Source organism: Uloborus diversus, chromosome 2 (assembly GCF_026930045.1).
Source record: "Uloborus diversus isolate 005 chromosome 2, Udiv.v.3.1, whole genome shotgun sequence".
In the NCBI taxonomy this organism is placed as follows: domain Eukaryota; kingdom Metazoa; phylum Arthropoda; class Arachnida; order Araneae; family Uloboridae; genus Uloborus; species Uloborus diversus.
The window spans coordinates 182,362,785-182,379,787 of record NC_072732.1 but is presented as its reverse complement, the minus strand read 5'-3'; the positions used below and the strand labels follow the sequence as shown (position 1 = coordinate 182,379,787).

Below are 17,003 nucleotides of genomic sequence, written 5' to 3'. Positions count from 1 at the left end.
GCTTTTATCTAATTTGCAGATTATCCGCGAATTCGCTTATCGCCTTATGTTGGTTAGCGTACTACCATATTCCGCGGGTAATCGGGAGTCTAGTAAATGATATGATAGTTGTTGTTTTTTCTCGTCAGCAAAGAACAGAATTGAAGCATGCGCGAGTGTATCAGTATCCACGTTGGTCAAGCTGGCGTTCAAGTAGGAAATGCTTGTTGGGAGCTGTACTGCCTGGAGCACGGTATCCAGCCGGACGGACAGATGCCAAGCGACAAGACCGTTGGAGGAGGAGACGATTCCTACAACACGTTCTTCAGCGAGACCGGGGCTGGCAAGCACGTTCCACGAGCCATCTACATTGATTTGGAGCCCACCGTGGTGGATGAAGTCCGCACAGGTCGGAAAAATATACTTCTCTTTGATTACACTCTCAAAAATGCATCACTCACATTTGAGGATTTTCCCACCGTTAGACATATCTCGTCCTTTACGACGATTCTTTCCTCTCTGGGTCAGAAACTCATGCACAAATCTCCCGAAAGTGTTGACAAATAAACGAACAATTTTATCGGACCATTTTTCTCGAAGTCATCTTGTCAAATGGGACGAAAATTCTATTCGATTTGAGGATTCATTTTTGAAAGTGTATATTTCGCTGTTACCTTCCGTTTTCTCCTGTTACTTGATTTTGTCTCATTTTAGGTTTAAATAACGTCTCTTCTTGTAAACAATATTTGATCAATGACTAACTCCTCCCCCTCCAAAAGAAAACTATTATAAGCCATTGCATATGTTCCCCGTTAAAATCCCTGAATTCGCGGACATAGCTCTGCAGTCGAATGACACAAAAGGTTCTACTCTAGTAATCTCTAATATTAAAACCTGTGTGTGTCTGTCTGTCTGTCTGTAATCCTATCGCATCTCAACTGTCAATGTCTTCCAGGTCAATACTAGTACTATTTGGTGTACAGGACATGAAGGGGAAGCCATTCCGCACTGTCTCATCCCTCTAAACCTTAAGTGGCTGGATATATGAATTAATAAAAACAGTCTACAGGGCATCCAGGGGAAGAAACATTAAAATCATCAATTGTCACCTATCGCATTCGGCATTGAGCCACCGCAGGTGACGAACGGGGTGTTCGAGTGAAGTGAGCTGGGGAGGAGCCCTCTGATTTAAACAATAAGTAAAGAAAAATTAGTTCTTTTGTATGGTATCTATGTTAAATACTGAAAATATGTGGTAAAATTCGTTTTATTTTGTTGTTCTAGTGGCAGTTCTCGCCAAGTAGAGAATGCCAAAGTATAACAACTACATTAACTGGTTTTGGGAGATATAAGTGTGAGTTCGTGATTCTATTTGTGAATGTTCGAATTTCGACGGACTTACACGTTTAAGGTGCATTCAATCCGTTGTGATAAATTTAGGAAAATGTGTTTGCTATGTAAACCGATATTTATGGTCTCTAGCTCAAGACGCGTGTGCATGTAGAATGAGCTTTGGCTTGGCGTTTTCTCATTTTGATGTCAATAACGGCTCATCTGAACTGACTGTACATGAACTGGTTTTCGTGGCTTAAAACTTGTGTAGGTTCCATGTGTTGATTTGGATTTTTTAGTCATCTTTAAGTCTACAAAAGCGTGATTTATGCATGCGAAATATTTTTTGCGACCACTCTAGCTCAAAATGCGTTTGCATGTGCTGAGAGCTCTAACTTGGTTCCTTCCTCTCTCCAACAGGCACATACCGTCAACTCTTTCACCCTGAGCAGTTGATCACCGGGAAAGAGGATGCTGCTAACAACTATGCCCGAGGCCACTACACCATCGGCAAAGAACTGATCGACCTAGTCCTGGACCGGAGCCGAAAGCTAGCCGACCAGTGCACGGGGCTCCAAGGCTTCCTCATCTTCCACAGCTTTGGAGGAGGCACTGGCTCCGGATTCGCCTCCCTCCTCATGGAACGGCTGTCCGTCGACTACGGAAAGAAATCCAAACTGGAGTTTGCCATATATCCGGCACCGCAGGTGACATATAAAATTTGAGTCTTCAGTCTCAGTGGAGTATAAAACATTCCAATGGGAAAACTTTCTCTCAGTAGGTTTTTGTCTAAGGCTCTTATTGACTGGGTAGTGGTATGGTTGTCGCTTGGCGACATTGGGAGTGATTGATCGGGTTTTTAGTGTTATTTGATGCTGTTGGAGGATCATTTTACACTTAAAAGTTTTTAGCTCTTTAATGGGATATGTGTCACCTAAGTTCAATATTATTTCATAAATTATCGAGTGCAAATAGTTTATGAACTATTTTTTTCTCAAGTTTCTGAGACATCAGAATCTTAGAATTACAAAAGTTATATTTCAATCGGGAGCATTTTCTCATTCAATTGATAGTTGAATGCGTGCCTTGCTTTACTTTAACAAATCGTCGCTAAAAAGAGGAATGGGCGTTTTCACTTTTAAGCATTTTGCAGTAAACCTATTTAAAAATTTCCAGTTTACTATATCACTTGAGAACCGCCACCAGTGTGAGGGACTGTAACTTTTTTACTATTTATTGTGGATATACGCTCATTAGTTATATTATAAAATCGACTTTGGACATTTCTCTGGTAGTCCTAATTCATTTTTCGATTTTTTTGAAACACGCCCATTCGTCTCTTTAGCGACAGAAAGGATAAACTTTTTTTTTTTTAATTGAGAGACAAAAATACAAAAGAAAGCTTTATATCACATAGGGAGGAAATTACGCTTTGTGCACCGGTGAGAATTGAACCCACGGCCGCCTGTACCGTGCTCAGGCAATCACGACTATTGTTGACGTATTCTTGTGAGCAACGTCTAATGGCGGCGATAATAATCTATGCAACCCATGTGTCGGGAGAGTGTTCGAGTCGACCAAACCAGCTAATTTCAGTCCTATAGCATGCACTCGTTCCAACTCTGACATATGAGGCAGTGAGAAGCAAAGGGATATAAGTGGGCATTTTTAAGTTTTGAGTAAAACGAGTTTAAAGATAACATCCTAGTAGGCTTTCATTGATTTTTTTTCCTAAATCACGCTGTATTGCAGCAACTACCAGGACTACTAGTACCCTCTCTTGCCCTAAGACAGAGGAGAGGTTCACCTACCATGGGTACTGGTTATCTCCAAATTTTTAATTTTGTCACTTACATCCCTTTGCTTCTCACTGCCTCATATGCTCACGAGAAGCGCGATCTTCTGCAAGGAAATGTTATATAGTCGACTTAAAATATTCTCGGACAAATGCAGCAAAAATTTTGACTGTCGGATTGATTAATTGCTGCTTACTTCCGCCTATTAAATAAGAATTTCCGATGCGGTAGAGCTCCACCTTTCAATCATTGGGCTTCACATTTCAACAATTTGCATATTTGTCAAGATGCATTCGAAATGTCACTTAAATCGAACTGTTCTTTCTATAACAGCTGATTTTGTTTGCTATGGTGTCTATTTTGTGATGTAGGGGAATTTTGCCGTCAATGAACCATATAACACTTTTCGATTTTTTTAGAAAGGGAATCCAACTCAAACGACGCAGCTAGTAAGTAGTAGAAAAATAGATTTATTTTCTAAAATGTTTTTCTTTCGGATAAGAGGAACATAAAAAAAAAAAAAATAAATAAAAACCAGCACTCACGCACCACACAGCTGTTGTCATCACACCTCGTTCCCACTTGATATTTTCTCAACCTGTGCAACACCGTTCTTAGCTAATATCTTTGCAACCGCTTTTGAACTCTTGGGAGTTTTGTTAAATCCATTTTGAAAATTTTCGTTCGACGCAAGATTGTACTTGCTTTCTAAAATGTCAAAGAACTTATTGACCATTTTATTACTGAAACCAGAAGCTTAAATCTCAAACTACCAGAGAATATAGTTACTAACATGCTTTTTGTCTTAATTAAATCTGTAGGACATGTTATTTTTCTCAGCCTCTTGGAAAGCCAATTCCCCCAATTTTTCGTAAGTAATTCCAAAAATGTCTTCTCTAGCTTCAAAATATGATTCACTAATTATATTCCTAATTCGGAGGGATTATCTCCTTAATTTCTAATAAGTGACTAAGGTATAACAACAAACCGGTTTTTATCTTCCAAGCGACTGTTTGAAGTTGCTTTCAGGATTCTATATTATCGGCAGACTTCTTTAAGGTCCATGCCACCATTTAATTTTTCTAAGCTACTGGAGCGCGTTACATGCTTTCACTTGTCCAATCTGGCCATATTTTACTAATTTTTGTATTTTCTTTAACAGCAAAAGTATTTGAAACTGTATTATTATGTTTTAAATTTTAAATCAATTTTATGAAAGAATTGAAGTGAAATTATAGTAAAGTAAAAGAGTTTTCATGAATTACTGAGAAACTTTCTCTCATTATTATCATATTTATTTTAAAACAACTGAGAAATTTTCAAAGGTAATTGCGCTGAAGTTACAACAATATTTGCAATTTTCTATGAATGAGCCACTTTGTCAGGTGATCCATTCGTGAAAACACATAGTGGTCCAATGATAGCAACTGCGTTATTTTGAATATTTGGTGTTACTGCTGTGACGAATCATGATGAAACATGAAATATGGTAAATTGTACTTGAACAGGCATTCTTTTAAGTCAATGTTCACGTTTAATTGATCAGTGATATTCAAAGCATGTTATAACTAAATGAAAATCTCTATAATTAGTAAGATAATGGTAGAAATCTTATCTGACCGATTAATAATATGATGAAGTAATTTTAGTTACTTGACGACTCTGCAGTAGACTGTTTTCAGACAAAGGAAGGTACTTTTCTCCGCACGCACCCCACCTCTTAGCCGTGGGCCTTAGGTTCCATCTCACGGGGGGTCCGCGTAGCGGGCCCCCCGCGGGACTGAGTGCGGCGGTCGATAGTCGTCTGTGCTACGGACGGGCTTGGTGCTTATTGCGCCGGGGAAGGTCACCATACTGAGCTTCCGCTCAGCTGGGTGTTTACCCCTTAATGTGTGGGTCTTGCTCACCGTGAGATACGGTACATCTCCCCGTACCTCGTTAGTGTACCATGACCCCCTCAAAGGAAGGTACTAAAACTGACCACGCGTCTGCAAAAACTCTAATACGAGAAATATATTTGTGGTCTAGTCATGGAACCGGTTCATTGATGGCAACCTTCCCCTTTTTTCTTTTTTTTTTTGTAGAGCTCTCCTTAAACAAAATGTAAGTTCCAATGGTGTAATATATATTTTTCAACAGGTTTCTACTGCTGTTGTGGAGCCATATAATTCGATTTTGACCACTCATACAACTCTGGAACATTCAGATTGCGCCTTTATGGTGGACAATGAAGCAATTTACGACATCAGCCGACGTAATCTGGACATCGAGCGCCCCACATACACCAATTTGAACCGCATAATCGGTCAGATTGTTTCCTCGATCACGGCATCCTTGAGATTTGACGGCGCCTTGAACGTAGACTTGACTGAGTTCCAAACCAACTTGGTCCCGTACCCGAGGTAAATATGTCTGAGCGCGAAACGTAAGTGTTCACGAAATGTTATTAAATTTGGCCCCTAGGGTGATTCAAAACTACATGTAAAAAAAGTTTCTCCTATATGACAGGACACCCCTCAATATTTTGAGACTTGTGGATAGTAATTACAGGAGGAATTTTAGCTTCCTATTTCAACTGAAAGAGAGTGCTCTGCTTAACCCCTCCCCAAACTTCATACTTATGGGGAGGGGGGAGGTTAAAAAACACATAAGAAGCTAACAATTTTACAGCATAATACTATTAGTAAGTCTAAAAGAATAGGGGTGTCCTGGACTCTAGCTGAAAAAAAGTTCTTTTGAACCACCATAATGGCTCCGATCAATCTTTACTAATATTATGAAGAGAGAGGGCGGATTTTTGTGTATTTATATGTTCGAGGTAATCTCCGGAACCCCTGCACCTATTTGAAAAATTCTTTCACTGTATGAAAGGTGCTTTCTTACTGAGTAACATAGGCTATAGTTCGAAAAAATCCGATAAATAGTTCTTTTTTTTATTTCAATTTAGGCCCAAATTTCACGTAAATTGCCTATTATTGGCTATTAAAAGGGGTGAAAAATTACTTGCACATATTAATATTTTATATCGTTGAAAAGAGTAGAATTTTTCGCGTTCTAAGCAATTTGTTTCAATGCTCTAACTTCATTACGACGGGAGTAATTTGCGTTTTTAGCTCGAACTTTTTTAGGCTTAGCTGAAATTTTGGCAATACTTTCTTCATTAAATTTATCAATAAAAAGTGAAAGAATTGTCCCACAGTTTTCTTTTTGACACCGTTGGAAAATGCGACATTTTTTACTCCGGAAATATCTCGACCTGTGGTCGAAAAAATAACCTTCTATCTCCAAAGGAAAAAAAGTTACAAGCCGTTAAAAATAAACTTCGAATAAATCTAATCTCCATTAAAATTGCTGATGTTTTGTTTTGCATTGCCATGGTTACGTCTTTTAGCTTCGCTTCATTTTAATTTCTTAAAGGTTCACAAACTTGGCGCCACGGAATTATTAAGCAGTTGGGAAATGTTTCCGCCAATTCTGCATATTTTACGATCTACGTTGTGATAATTCCCCCGGACAATGTAGAAATTGTGAGAAGAGTTTGAAAACTAGGAGACTTAGCAATTTTACCAATTATCGCCAAATTTGTGGACGCCAAAGACCAAGAGCTTATGTATTTCGGTCATGGCCTTGCTGATAGTGACAAAAGCAAACGATTATAGCCCATAATTGAGGTTAGCGCCAAACCCCCAGTTATCGAAATATTTTCAAAATTACTAATGAAAAGAAACCAGTGTATCGAAAAAGCAGGAGGTAATGGAAGTTGTATTTGTACGCGCTTTTACATTTAATTGTAAAGAAGAACATTACTATGATTTATCTTTCAAAACTTAATGATATCCAAACAAAATATCAATGTGAAAAGTAGCCAAGTTCGATCGAAATGAGGTTCTGGGTAGACGGTGTAACCGACAAGATTCAGATCTCAACGGATAACAAACTCCATAGCAGTTCCTCATGGAAATTGGATTGCCCCGTATTCTTCAATTCATTTTGAAATCATTTTTTTTACTTTCTTTCATCCCGGATTTAAACTTGCCAAGTTACTGTATAATAGGAGTGGGCACATGTTTTGGAAATTGTTTTTTTGACGACCAAAACTTGCCGCAGGTTTAAAATCCGGAATCAAAGAAAATAAAAAAAATTGTTTTCTGAATGAATGAACATGGGACAGTCCAACTTCTATGAGGAACAGCTATGAAACTTGGTATCCGTTCAGATCTGAACTTTTTTTTATCGGTGACACCGTCTACCCAGGGCCTTATTTTGATCGAACTTGGCTCCTTTTCCCATTTATGTTTTGTTGGGATTTTATTTTACAACGATCCACAGCGTTCGTTAATGTCCACAGCCCTGCTATTTTAATTACAATAGAGAAAATAATGCCTTTTAGTTCAGAGCAATTCCATGTGTAACAGAGTTATTGCGATTACAGTGAAATTATTTTCATTTCAGCTGACTTTTTTTTTCCCTCTGCACTTCATTGTTAAAATATGAAAAACAAGACGGAGAAAAAAAAATATATCCCTTTTTTCTAAATGTTTGTGCTATTTTCTGCTCCGTGATGAAATGACACTTTTCTGAACCAAGTTTTTGGACTTTTTGGATATTTTTGTGACATTGTGTATTAATTCAATCTTTTAACTGACGAATACTTTCGTGATCGAGAAGTAACAATAAGAAACTGTTAATTTAAATTCGGAACTCCAGCGCTCGAATACGCTACCTTGCGGTGATTTACAAAACTGCGAATGAAACTAAAACATTGCCACGTTGCGTTCCACGTGTGTCTGTTGACGTAAACACAGGCAGTTTGTTCTGAGTATTTATTAACGCAATCGATGTGTCTTAGTTTGCTTTCAGCTACAGAAATTAATTCGTCCCTTAGTAGTATTCTCGAGCTTCTCATGTTAGTTTTCATTATTTCCTTAATAATTGGTGAAAGCGAAAATTCTGGATTAACAAACTTGGATAACGTTATACAAGGTAAATTTTTTTATTGTTTTATATGAATTTGTAAGAATATGGGGTTTTTTTTTTAATCTTAAATTAATTAAACTTACCATATTTTACAGCAGCATTTAGTTGGAATGGACAGTATGCAAAATATTTTCTTGAATATATTATCGTAGAACAAAATGAATAACCGAGAAAGAATTTACTTTATTCCTTTTATTCTCAGCTGAAAGGTTTCGCCAAATTTGTTTAGGGTTATAGTTTTAATAGAGTGCGAGCAAAGTAGCCTTGGCGAGATTTCGCGTTTTTAGTTAAACCATTTTTAATTTTTATCATGAGTGGAATAAAATGGTAGTAAGATTACAGAATTCGATAAGTGAAAAGAAATAGTTGTCAATCAACTGAAAAGAAAACTACCACCATATTTCCGTGAGAATTTTGTTGATGATTTGCATAACATGACACAATTAAATCGTAACTCAGAAATTAGAAAAATCGAAACAGAAAATTTTTAAATTAACCGATTCGGGGAAAATCGAGAGAAATAACTCAGCGACAAATGGAAAACAATAAGCGCTAGCCAAGCAAGGCAAAAAAGTATCATCTTCTTTCGATAACAATTTGTAATGTCATATTGAATTTTCTAGCATTAATTGTTATTCTTGTCAGGCCACAATTATTATTTAGTTTTATCAAGAATTGATAAATATCGAATTCAACATCGTGGAAATGGCTGCTTAGAACTACGAACTACGTAGTTTGCATTAATCTTTGACGTTTAGTAATGCTTCTTGAATTCTCATTTCTTTCTACGTGTACCAGAATATCCACAAGACTTTGAAAATTAATTTAAAAAGAATAAAACGAAAAAATCATACGTACGAACAAAAATCACATCACTTTTAGCATTTTCTTCGTTACCATGTGCGTTTGTTTTGGTTTTTAAGTCCACCATTAGACAGTGACTTCAGTGCCCCCTATAGTTCGTTGGAGTTGCGAATAATTTTTCATGCACTAGGCTGACAAAATTGAAGTTTATGCGTTTTGACGGAATTACTGCGGTGGAGTGGCTTTTAAAATCCATTCATTGCGCTAAAAAAGACGATATTTTTAATTACGTTAAAAATTGTTGCCTTTAACTTATATGACACTACTGTTGTTTACGTGTCCATGGTTAATAACCATGGAAAGATTAAGGGCCATTGCCTCGAGATTTAGGACTTTTTTTTTTACTCACACATAGACAACATGAGAAAGATTCTCAGCGTAAAGAAATTAAATACACCACTCAGAGCATCCGAGGTTATCGGACCCACGTTTACCGGCAATGGAAGCGAAGTTTCTACCACAAAGCCACGAAGGCCCCCAACGCATAATGAATGAGGCGTAATGAGTGATATTTTACAAAGTCATTCCAATAAATTAATGAAAAAAAAATTCTTTCGAGAGAATTTTCACGAACAGGTGTAATCTTTATATCAGGATTTTTCTTAAAATTACTTTATGGACTATGTTTGGAGCTCAGACAAAATTATATGTGCACATTTTAACTAATGAAACAGGATCTTTCTTTTTATTTCGGAGTGGAAACAGAAATTTATACTTGCTCTAAGAGTTTTTTTTTATTTAGTTTTATTGCACGAGCAGAGCCGTGCGGGTACTCCTAGTACTTGAAAAAGTCCACAAAAGAGACATCAGTCAACGTAATCTAGGCATTGAATGAACTTGCAAGCATTATGCAAATGCCGAGGCATTAGCTATCTTACCATCTTACCATCAGAAAGCGTGCTTTTGCCTAGTAACGATTAAGGAGGATAATAAGTTTCTTCTGACATTTAAACTTTCAATACTTTGGCGAAATTTATAATAGTACTTAACTTCGCTATGTAACCCAAGCTTTTCAACAATGAAAAATCTAATTCGAAATGCCTGACTCATCTACATAGTGGTCTTAGAATGTCCCACTTAAATCAACTTCTAGCGCATAAGCGTTCAACTTGTTTTCTGAATCACTGGTCTCAAATTTTTCCTTAATCATTGATGGCACCTTGAAAATTGACTTGAACTCAGACCAACTTGGTCCCGTATCCAAGGCATTCTTTTTGTCGCAGCTACATGCGCTCAAAGGAATTCAGTTTCCATTCGAAATGACTCTGAAATTGAAACATACGTACTATGCTTAGCTTAGCGCACAAAACAATATCAATCGACATAATTAGAACATCGAACGTGCAAAATAGTATTTTGTTAAACTTTCGTTTACGTGCTTTTTTGTGGAACGTCAAAAGTCACCTGTAGCAAGTCTTTCATAATAAGAAATGATTTCTAAAATCACAAAATTTGCTCTGAGGGTTATTAGTAACTTTTGGTGGTGATTTTTTTTTTTTTTTTAGTACGTACAAGAACGTTTGTTCTTTAGTGTTTATATATTACACTCACAAGTTGGTGACAAAGACCAATTGGCACATACATAAGAAACAAAACTTAAACCACTCCTAAATTTGGGTACCCTAATAATCTTTGCTTTAGTCTCGTTGACAGTGAGTGGCAAGTGGCAAATGCAAAAAAAAAAAAAAAAAAAAAAGAAAAAGAAAAAAAAAAGGAAAAAATTGTTAATTATTAATTTGGACTTATTTTTCTGATTCTTTAAAGGATTCATTTTCCATTGGTAACCTATGCTCCAGTCATCTCAGCTGAGAAGGCTTATCATGAGCAACTGACAGTTGCAGAGATCACCAACGCCTGCTTTGAACCTGCCAACCAGATGGTCAAGTGTGATCCTCGTCACGGCAAGTACATGGCCTGCTGTCTTTTGTACAGGGGAGACGTGGTGCCGAAAGATGTAAACGCAGCCATCGCAGCTATTAAGAGTAGAAGGACCATCCAGTTTGTCGACTGGTGCCCAACGGGATTCAAGGTTTGTTTTACACTGCCATGTTTAGTGAGTACTCTATAATTGAGGCAAACCTAACCTGGCAGCATTACAGTTCTTTGATCAGGATCTGCAAAGACCTTCCCAATGGTGCCCCGGGTTAGGTTTATTCCAGCTATGAGTCTTATTGTATCGCAGTTGACACTAGACAGGCATTAACACTTTTGATGTATACCAGGAATAACGATAATGGCTGATTTTTTCTTGACATTATACTGTTGCTAAGTACTAATAACTAAACTTTACTAAACGGCACTTTACTAAATTTTTGTATTCTTTTTTTTTTTTTTTGCTTTCTAGGTAGGAATAAACTATCAGCCACCTACTGTAGTGCCAGGTGGCGACTTGGCAAAAGTTCAGCGCGCCGTCTGCATGCTCGCCAACACGACCGCTATTGCCGAGGCCTGGTCCAGGCTGGATCACAAATTCGATCTGATGTACGCAAAGAGGGCTTTTGTGCACTGGTATGTAGGAGAAGGCATGGAGGAAGGGGAGTTTTCTGAAGCTCGAGAGGACTTGGCAGCATTGGAAAAGGATTACGAAGAAGTGGGACTGGATTCCACCGAAGGTGCAGAAGAAGGGGAGGAAGATGAGTACTAACAATTGGAAATGGAATACTTTTGTTTACAAATTACTACGCTTTGAAAAAACAAAAAAATTTAAAATTCGAAAAATATATTTATCGTAGCTTAGACTGATTTTGGCTCTTTTAGATTTGGAATTTTCTAAGCGTATGAAAATGAAAGTTGTTGGACTGAAAATTTCTATTCTGTACCTTTTATATGTGGCACTTTGATGTTTTTTTTTGTTATTCATATTTATACATTTATTTGTTTTAAACTTACCGGCTTGAATGACCGTTTTTAAAAATTAAACATGCATATTAAATAAATTAACTCTTAAAGAAAAAGTTCTTTGCTGCTTCATTTTCTTCATATCTTGCTTGCAACTTTTATCTCAGGAATTGTATCCGTTTTCTAATTAAAAAAAAAAATAATCAAACAACAGATGAAAGAATAATGTTTTTATTATTTATACTTACTTTTTGACGTCAACACTGCAGACCTCATTACATTTTTTGTGTAGATTCCTAGTACCCACATTGATAAACATTGAAAGCGAATACTATGTTACATACTTTACATACTTGCCAACCTACAAAGAAAAAAAAACAAGAGATTCAACTTGACGTACATAGATGATTCACCAGCGACATATTTCACATCGATATTTTGTATTATGCTTTTAAATCCCGTAAATATTAAATTTAATATGAAAAAAGAATTTTTCCAACATTTAAGCTAATTAAGTACAAATACAAGAAATATAAAAAATACTACAAATGAAAAATCAAATAATAAGGAGTGCATTCGCTTAAAATTTGGTACACTCCCCAATCCCTCCTAAAAAGTAAGTACAAAAATTTAATTACAAAAATCCGGTAAAAATGTTTTTAAATTTTTGCAATAAAATGTAAAATAAGTAGGTATAGGGTAGCACATGTTGAAACAACTTCCAACTTTCAGAGTAATTGAAATATTTTCAAGATGCAAAAAGATTGAAATCTACTGCAGTTTTCAGCAAAGCACGTGCTTTGTTGAACATGCAATGTGGAAACTTCCAAAAAAATTTTTTTTTTACAAAATGAGTTATTGATTGGAAAAACTAAAAGTTCTTTGACAAGCCAATTCCCCTAGTGTACACTAAATTCGGCGCCAACTAAAAAATAAATTTCGAAAAAAGAATAAAAATCGGAAATTGTCAGATTTTCCAAAAAAAAAAAAAAAAAAGAAGAAGAAGAAGAAGAAAATTGAATTTTCGAAGCGAATTTGAAATAAATACGGGGAAAATGGAGTACTTAGCTAGTACTCTTTTCTGGCGCTTCTACATATCATGCTTAGGGAAAAAAATGGCGCAGGGTCGTCCATAATGTGTAGCTTTGTTACAAGTTGTAGCAGAAAAGCTATTTTGGTCTTCTCTAGCCTAATTATCATAGAATTCCTTTCCTGGGGAAAAAATTGGTTTCAGTTCTTATTCTTCTACACTATATGGAGTTCTACTTCCCCCTGGCATCGATGGATGACTAGAAACGAACGTATTCTATTGAGAAAAAACTGAAACTTTTTGATGATTCATTGAAAAAATTAAAAATGGGAGAAAATGGTAAAAAACAGGAAATCGGGAGATAGAAGTAAAAAACCGGAGTCTCCCGTTTAAAACAGCAGAGTTGGCAAGTATGATGTAATCACGAAACTATACTCATTAATCAAAGGATATAGCTGCAAAAATTACATTTGCACAAAGTTATGAACGAGATTTTACTGTAAAACAAATTTAAAATTCACTCGGCCCTGTAGAAATATTACTTAACTTCTCTGGGGAGAAAAATCGCATCAAGAATCTTGATGCAAGTGGGGCATAAAACGATAAGGGATAGAGGTAGAGTACTTTTTTTTTCGGGCTAAACAGATTGACAATGTGCAGAAGTAAGATAAAAGCGAGCAATAACAAAAAAAACTTTAAAATACTGCATTCGGAATTATATAAATAGCAAGATATGAAACATGCGAGTCACAAAAATTTGTAATGTGTTTCAAAAACGTGAGAACCATTATTCTTCCAGTTTTGTTGCAGGATGCAGCTAGGAGCTGAATTTGATATATATTGGCACTCCACCCCCCCCCCTTTCATTAGTGGTTTTTTAGTCACACTTATCCAAATTTTCAAGGTTTTCAAGCACAAGAAATTAAAATATATTTTTTGAAGTACTTTTTCTTTTTATTGGAACGAATCATGCGAAATTCCGGGAGTTGGGGATCCCCAACAGAGCGGGGGCCCTAAGCTATAGCTTGCTTAGCTTGTACGTAAATCCGGGCTCGACTCCAACTAAATTATAAAAAATTGCTATTATAACAAAGGGTTTTTTTTTCTTCAATTTACATTTTTTCTCCATAAACCTACTTATCCTCTTATTTCATATGAGACCGAATAAAAATAACTAAAAAACATAAGTAGAGGTATGATGTATAGTTTGCTCAATTTGGAGTTTTACAAAAGATTATGTAGATATTTTCAAGTTAGAAAACATTTTAAAAATTTAATTCCTAAAGTTTGATATCAGTACTCTTCTATGTATCGTTAAAATATAAAATCAAAGTTACTTTCCTTATAATTTCCTTATTAGAAGCAGTTTTAAAAGATAGCTATACTAAAACACTTAAATAACAAAATCTTAAACTTACAGGTACTTCAGTTCCAGAAATTGTTTATTAGTTTCACACATGAAATCATGCCAGATATGCTTACAAGCAATAATAAAAAGTTAAATTATAATATAAATATAAATCTTGAATACATAATTCAGAAAAAATAGAGAATCTTGCGCCCCAGACGAGAAATGTGAGTCACTGTACCATTCTTCTCTAAATTTGATGCTTAAACGCTGTTTTCCCTATTTACATAGCAACCATTTTTAAAATTTCCGATTTTTCCGTGAAGAGAACTCTTCGAAAACTTCGTCAACATTAACATTTTGTTTCACAAACTCGTTTTCAATGTGAATGACAGATATATTTGCAAATCTCGCTTGAGTCATAGATTTCCTTAGCCACGTTTTCACTCGTCGCATTGCAGAAAAAGACCTTTCTCCTGTTGCTGAACTGATTGGTATAGAGACTGCCACTTTGAGCAATAAATAAACGTTTGGAAATACGTTTTTACTAACAAATTTTTTAAGTTCAGCGATTGAAATTTGATCATTTTTAAAGTAATTTTTCACCACTTTCATTTCTGCTTTTAAAAGGTTTTCGTCAATATTCAGGCATTTCTTATATGCATTAATGAAACACGTTGAAGTATCAAAATCTAAATTCAAAAAATTTTCAATTGCTAGGGCCATATCTTGGAATTCACCCGAAAAACGGAACTTAAAATTTTGTAATACTTCATCGAACACCCTGTAGAAAACAGTTCTTTGCCAATGCTCTTTAGCTGGAAGGTTTTCTTCGCTGTGCATACGACTACCAATCGTAGAATAGGTGACGCTATCGCTTAAACGACTGCTTTCTTTCAATTTACGTTTTTTTGTACTACTTCCTTGCAAAGAAATGTTTCTATCTTCCGCAAAATTATGGATTTTGCTCCATAACTGGTCAAAGCCTTTTTCTTGCCGAGATGACTCTAAGCATTTTATCGTGTTATTCACCAACGGGGGTTATTGCTTGCCCAATAGTTGATTCTGTGCTTTGAAAAAATTTATTTAAAACCTCTGTTGTTTCCAAAATATCATGCATTACAAAGAGATTCACAATAAAATTCGCCGTATTCATATTAGAGAGTATGCCCATGGCTTCAATAGCTCCTTTGTCTTTTCCGTCTTCAATTTCAACTTCCAATGCATCTGTAATCGCATCAAAATGTTTAATGATGGTGCTACAGTTTTTGTATCTGCATGACCATCTCGTGATACTCAGCGTTCCAATTTCAAAGTGTTTTATTCAGTGGTTTATACACATGTCTTCTTTTTTACCAATTGTAGATCTCCTTCAAACTCAAAATATCAGTAATAGAAAAGCACTTTTCCCATTATTCGTAAAATAATGAGGTTATTAACTATAAAAGTACTAAGCTTAAAAAAAATGCGAATAACGTACTGTGTTTTTTTTTTAAAAAACTAAATATTTTATGTTAAAAATTTTAGGTTGAGGAAAGGTTTGGTTCTTATGAACGGGTAACTTTTGATGCTGATTGCAAGTCTGATTTACAAAAAAAAATATGTTAGCTGTCCTCTGGCTCTTCATAAAAAGTTACGATAGATGATATTTTAATTTTTAATAAATACATTCATAATAGGGGAAAACATTCTGGGTTAATGCAAACTGTTTTTACTTAAATCTCAAGAAAGCATTTTGTACAGCAAATATTTCAAAATTTCATTAAATATATTTGTTATGAAAAATTGTTATTTCAGGTTACATTTAATAAAAGTGATGACTATTTTCAATCAATATAGTTTAGAGAACTAAACTTTTTTTCTTAAGTATCGTACTTACCTCAAAAAGAGAATTTCCTCCGTCAATTGAGTGGCATAGAGCAGGAAAACACATGTATCATAGTACGAGCTAAAGAATAAATGATTCACAGCCACAGCTCTCTTGCTAGAATGAAATCTTCAAAATAACCTAATTGGTTCAAAAAGTCATTGGTTCAAAGCGGTATGCATGTAAACTGATGGAAAGAGAAAAAAAAAAAAAAGTAAACACGGCGAAAAAAGAAACAAAGTATTTGTTATCGGATGTTTTACTTGATGCAACTATGGCGCCAGTGCCTTTGAAAAAGAATAGAAAGTAACGATTTCTCAGACAGCCTTAAATAAAAGGGCCATAAAAGCATCCCTTCCTCCTCCATACTCACAAAAGATCCCTGGAACCAGGCAGGAAGTGGACATTTTAAACAGAGACCATGTACATGCTCCCAAGCCCTAGGGCTTCGCCTCGGCCGAATGTCCGATAGGTTCTTCCTTCCCAATCTAAATTTTTCCCACAGATTAAAAGGAGTAACACTGTTTTTGCGGTTTTGTCATTGTTAATGTCCGCGTCTTGGGGGCAGTCGGGTACTCCATGGATTGTTAGCACTGCCTTTGAAGGAGTTGTCCAAGCTGGGCAGGCGTTATTAATAAATGTGGAATCTACATTTGAGCAGTCAAATAGAAAAGGGAAAATAACAAACCAAAACATGTCATTTGTTTTCTTTTATCTCTGAAAGACGTGATCGTGCTTGAGAAAACCCACTAAAAACAGTTTTGAACGAATTGGCCCATAAAATGGAAATTTCCAAGATTTATTACACGGTCTTGGTCCCGAGTCAAAAAAAAAAAAAAAAACGATGAAACAATCGGAATATTTTTTTTTCATAATTTCAATAACAAATGATAAAATATTGGATTTTTTTAACTGCTACAATGCCACTGTAGCAGTATGCACCTGTAGCAGTAAAAAAAAAGTTTCTTTTCA

The 17,003-nt window shown here is 35.7% G+C and overlaps 1 protein-coding gene across 1 annotated transcript; it reads left to right on the top strand.

The window, feature by feature from the left end:
* Positions 1-147: 147 nt before the first annotated feature.
* On the top strand, positions 148-11,592 carry LOC129216192 (tubulin alpha chain, testis-specific-like). Its single transcript, XM_054850374.1, has 5 exons — positions 148-388; positions 1,732-2,018; positions 5,247-5,509; positions 10,713-10,977; positions 11,293-11,592. The coding sequence occupies exons 1-5, from the start codon at positions 148-150 to the stop codon at positions 11,590-11,592; spliced, it is 1,356 nt and encodes a 451-aa protein (XP_054706349.1).
* Positions 11,593-17,003: the final 5,411 nt, after the last annotated feature.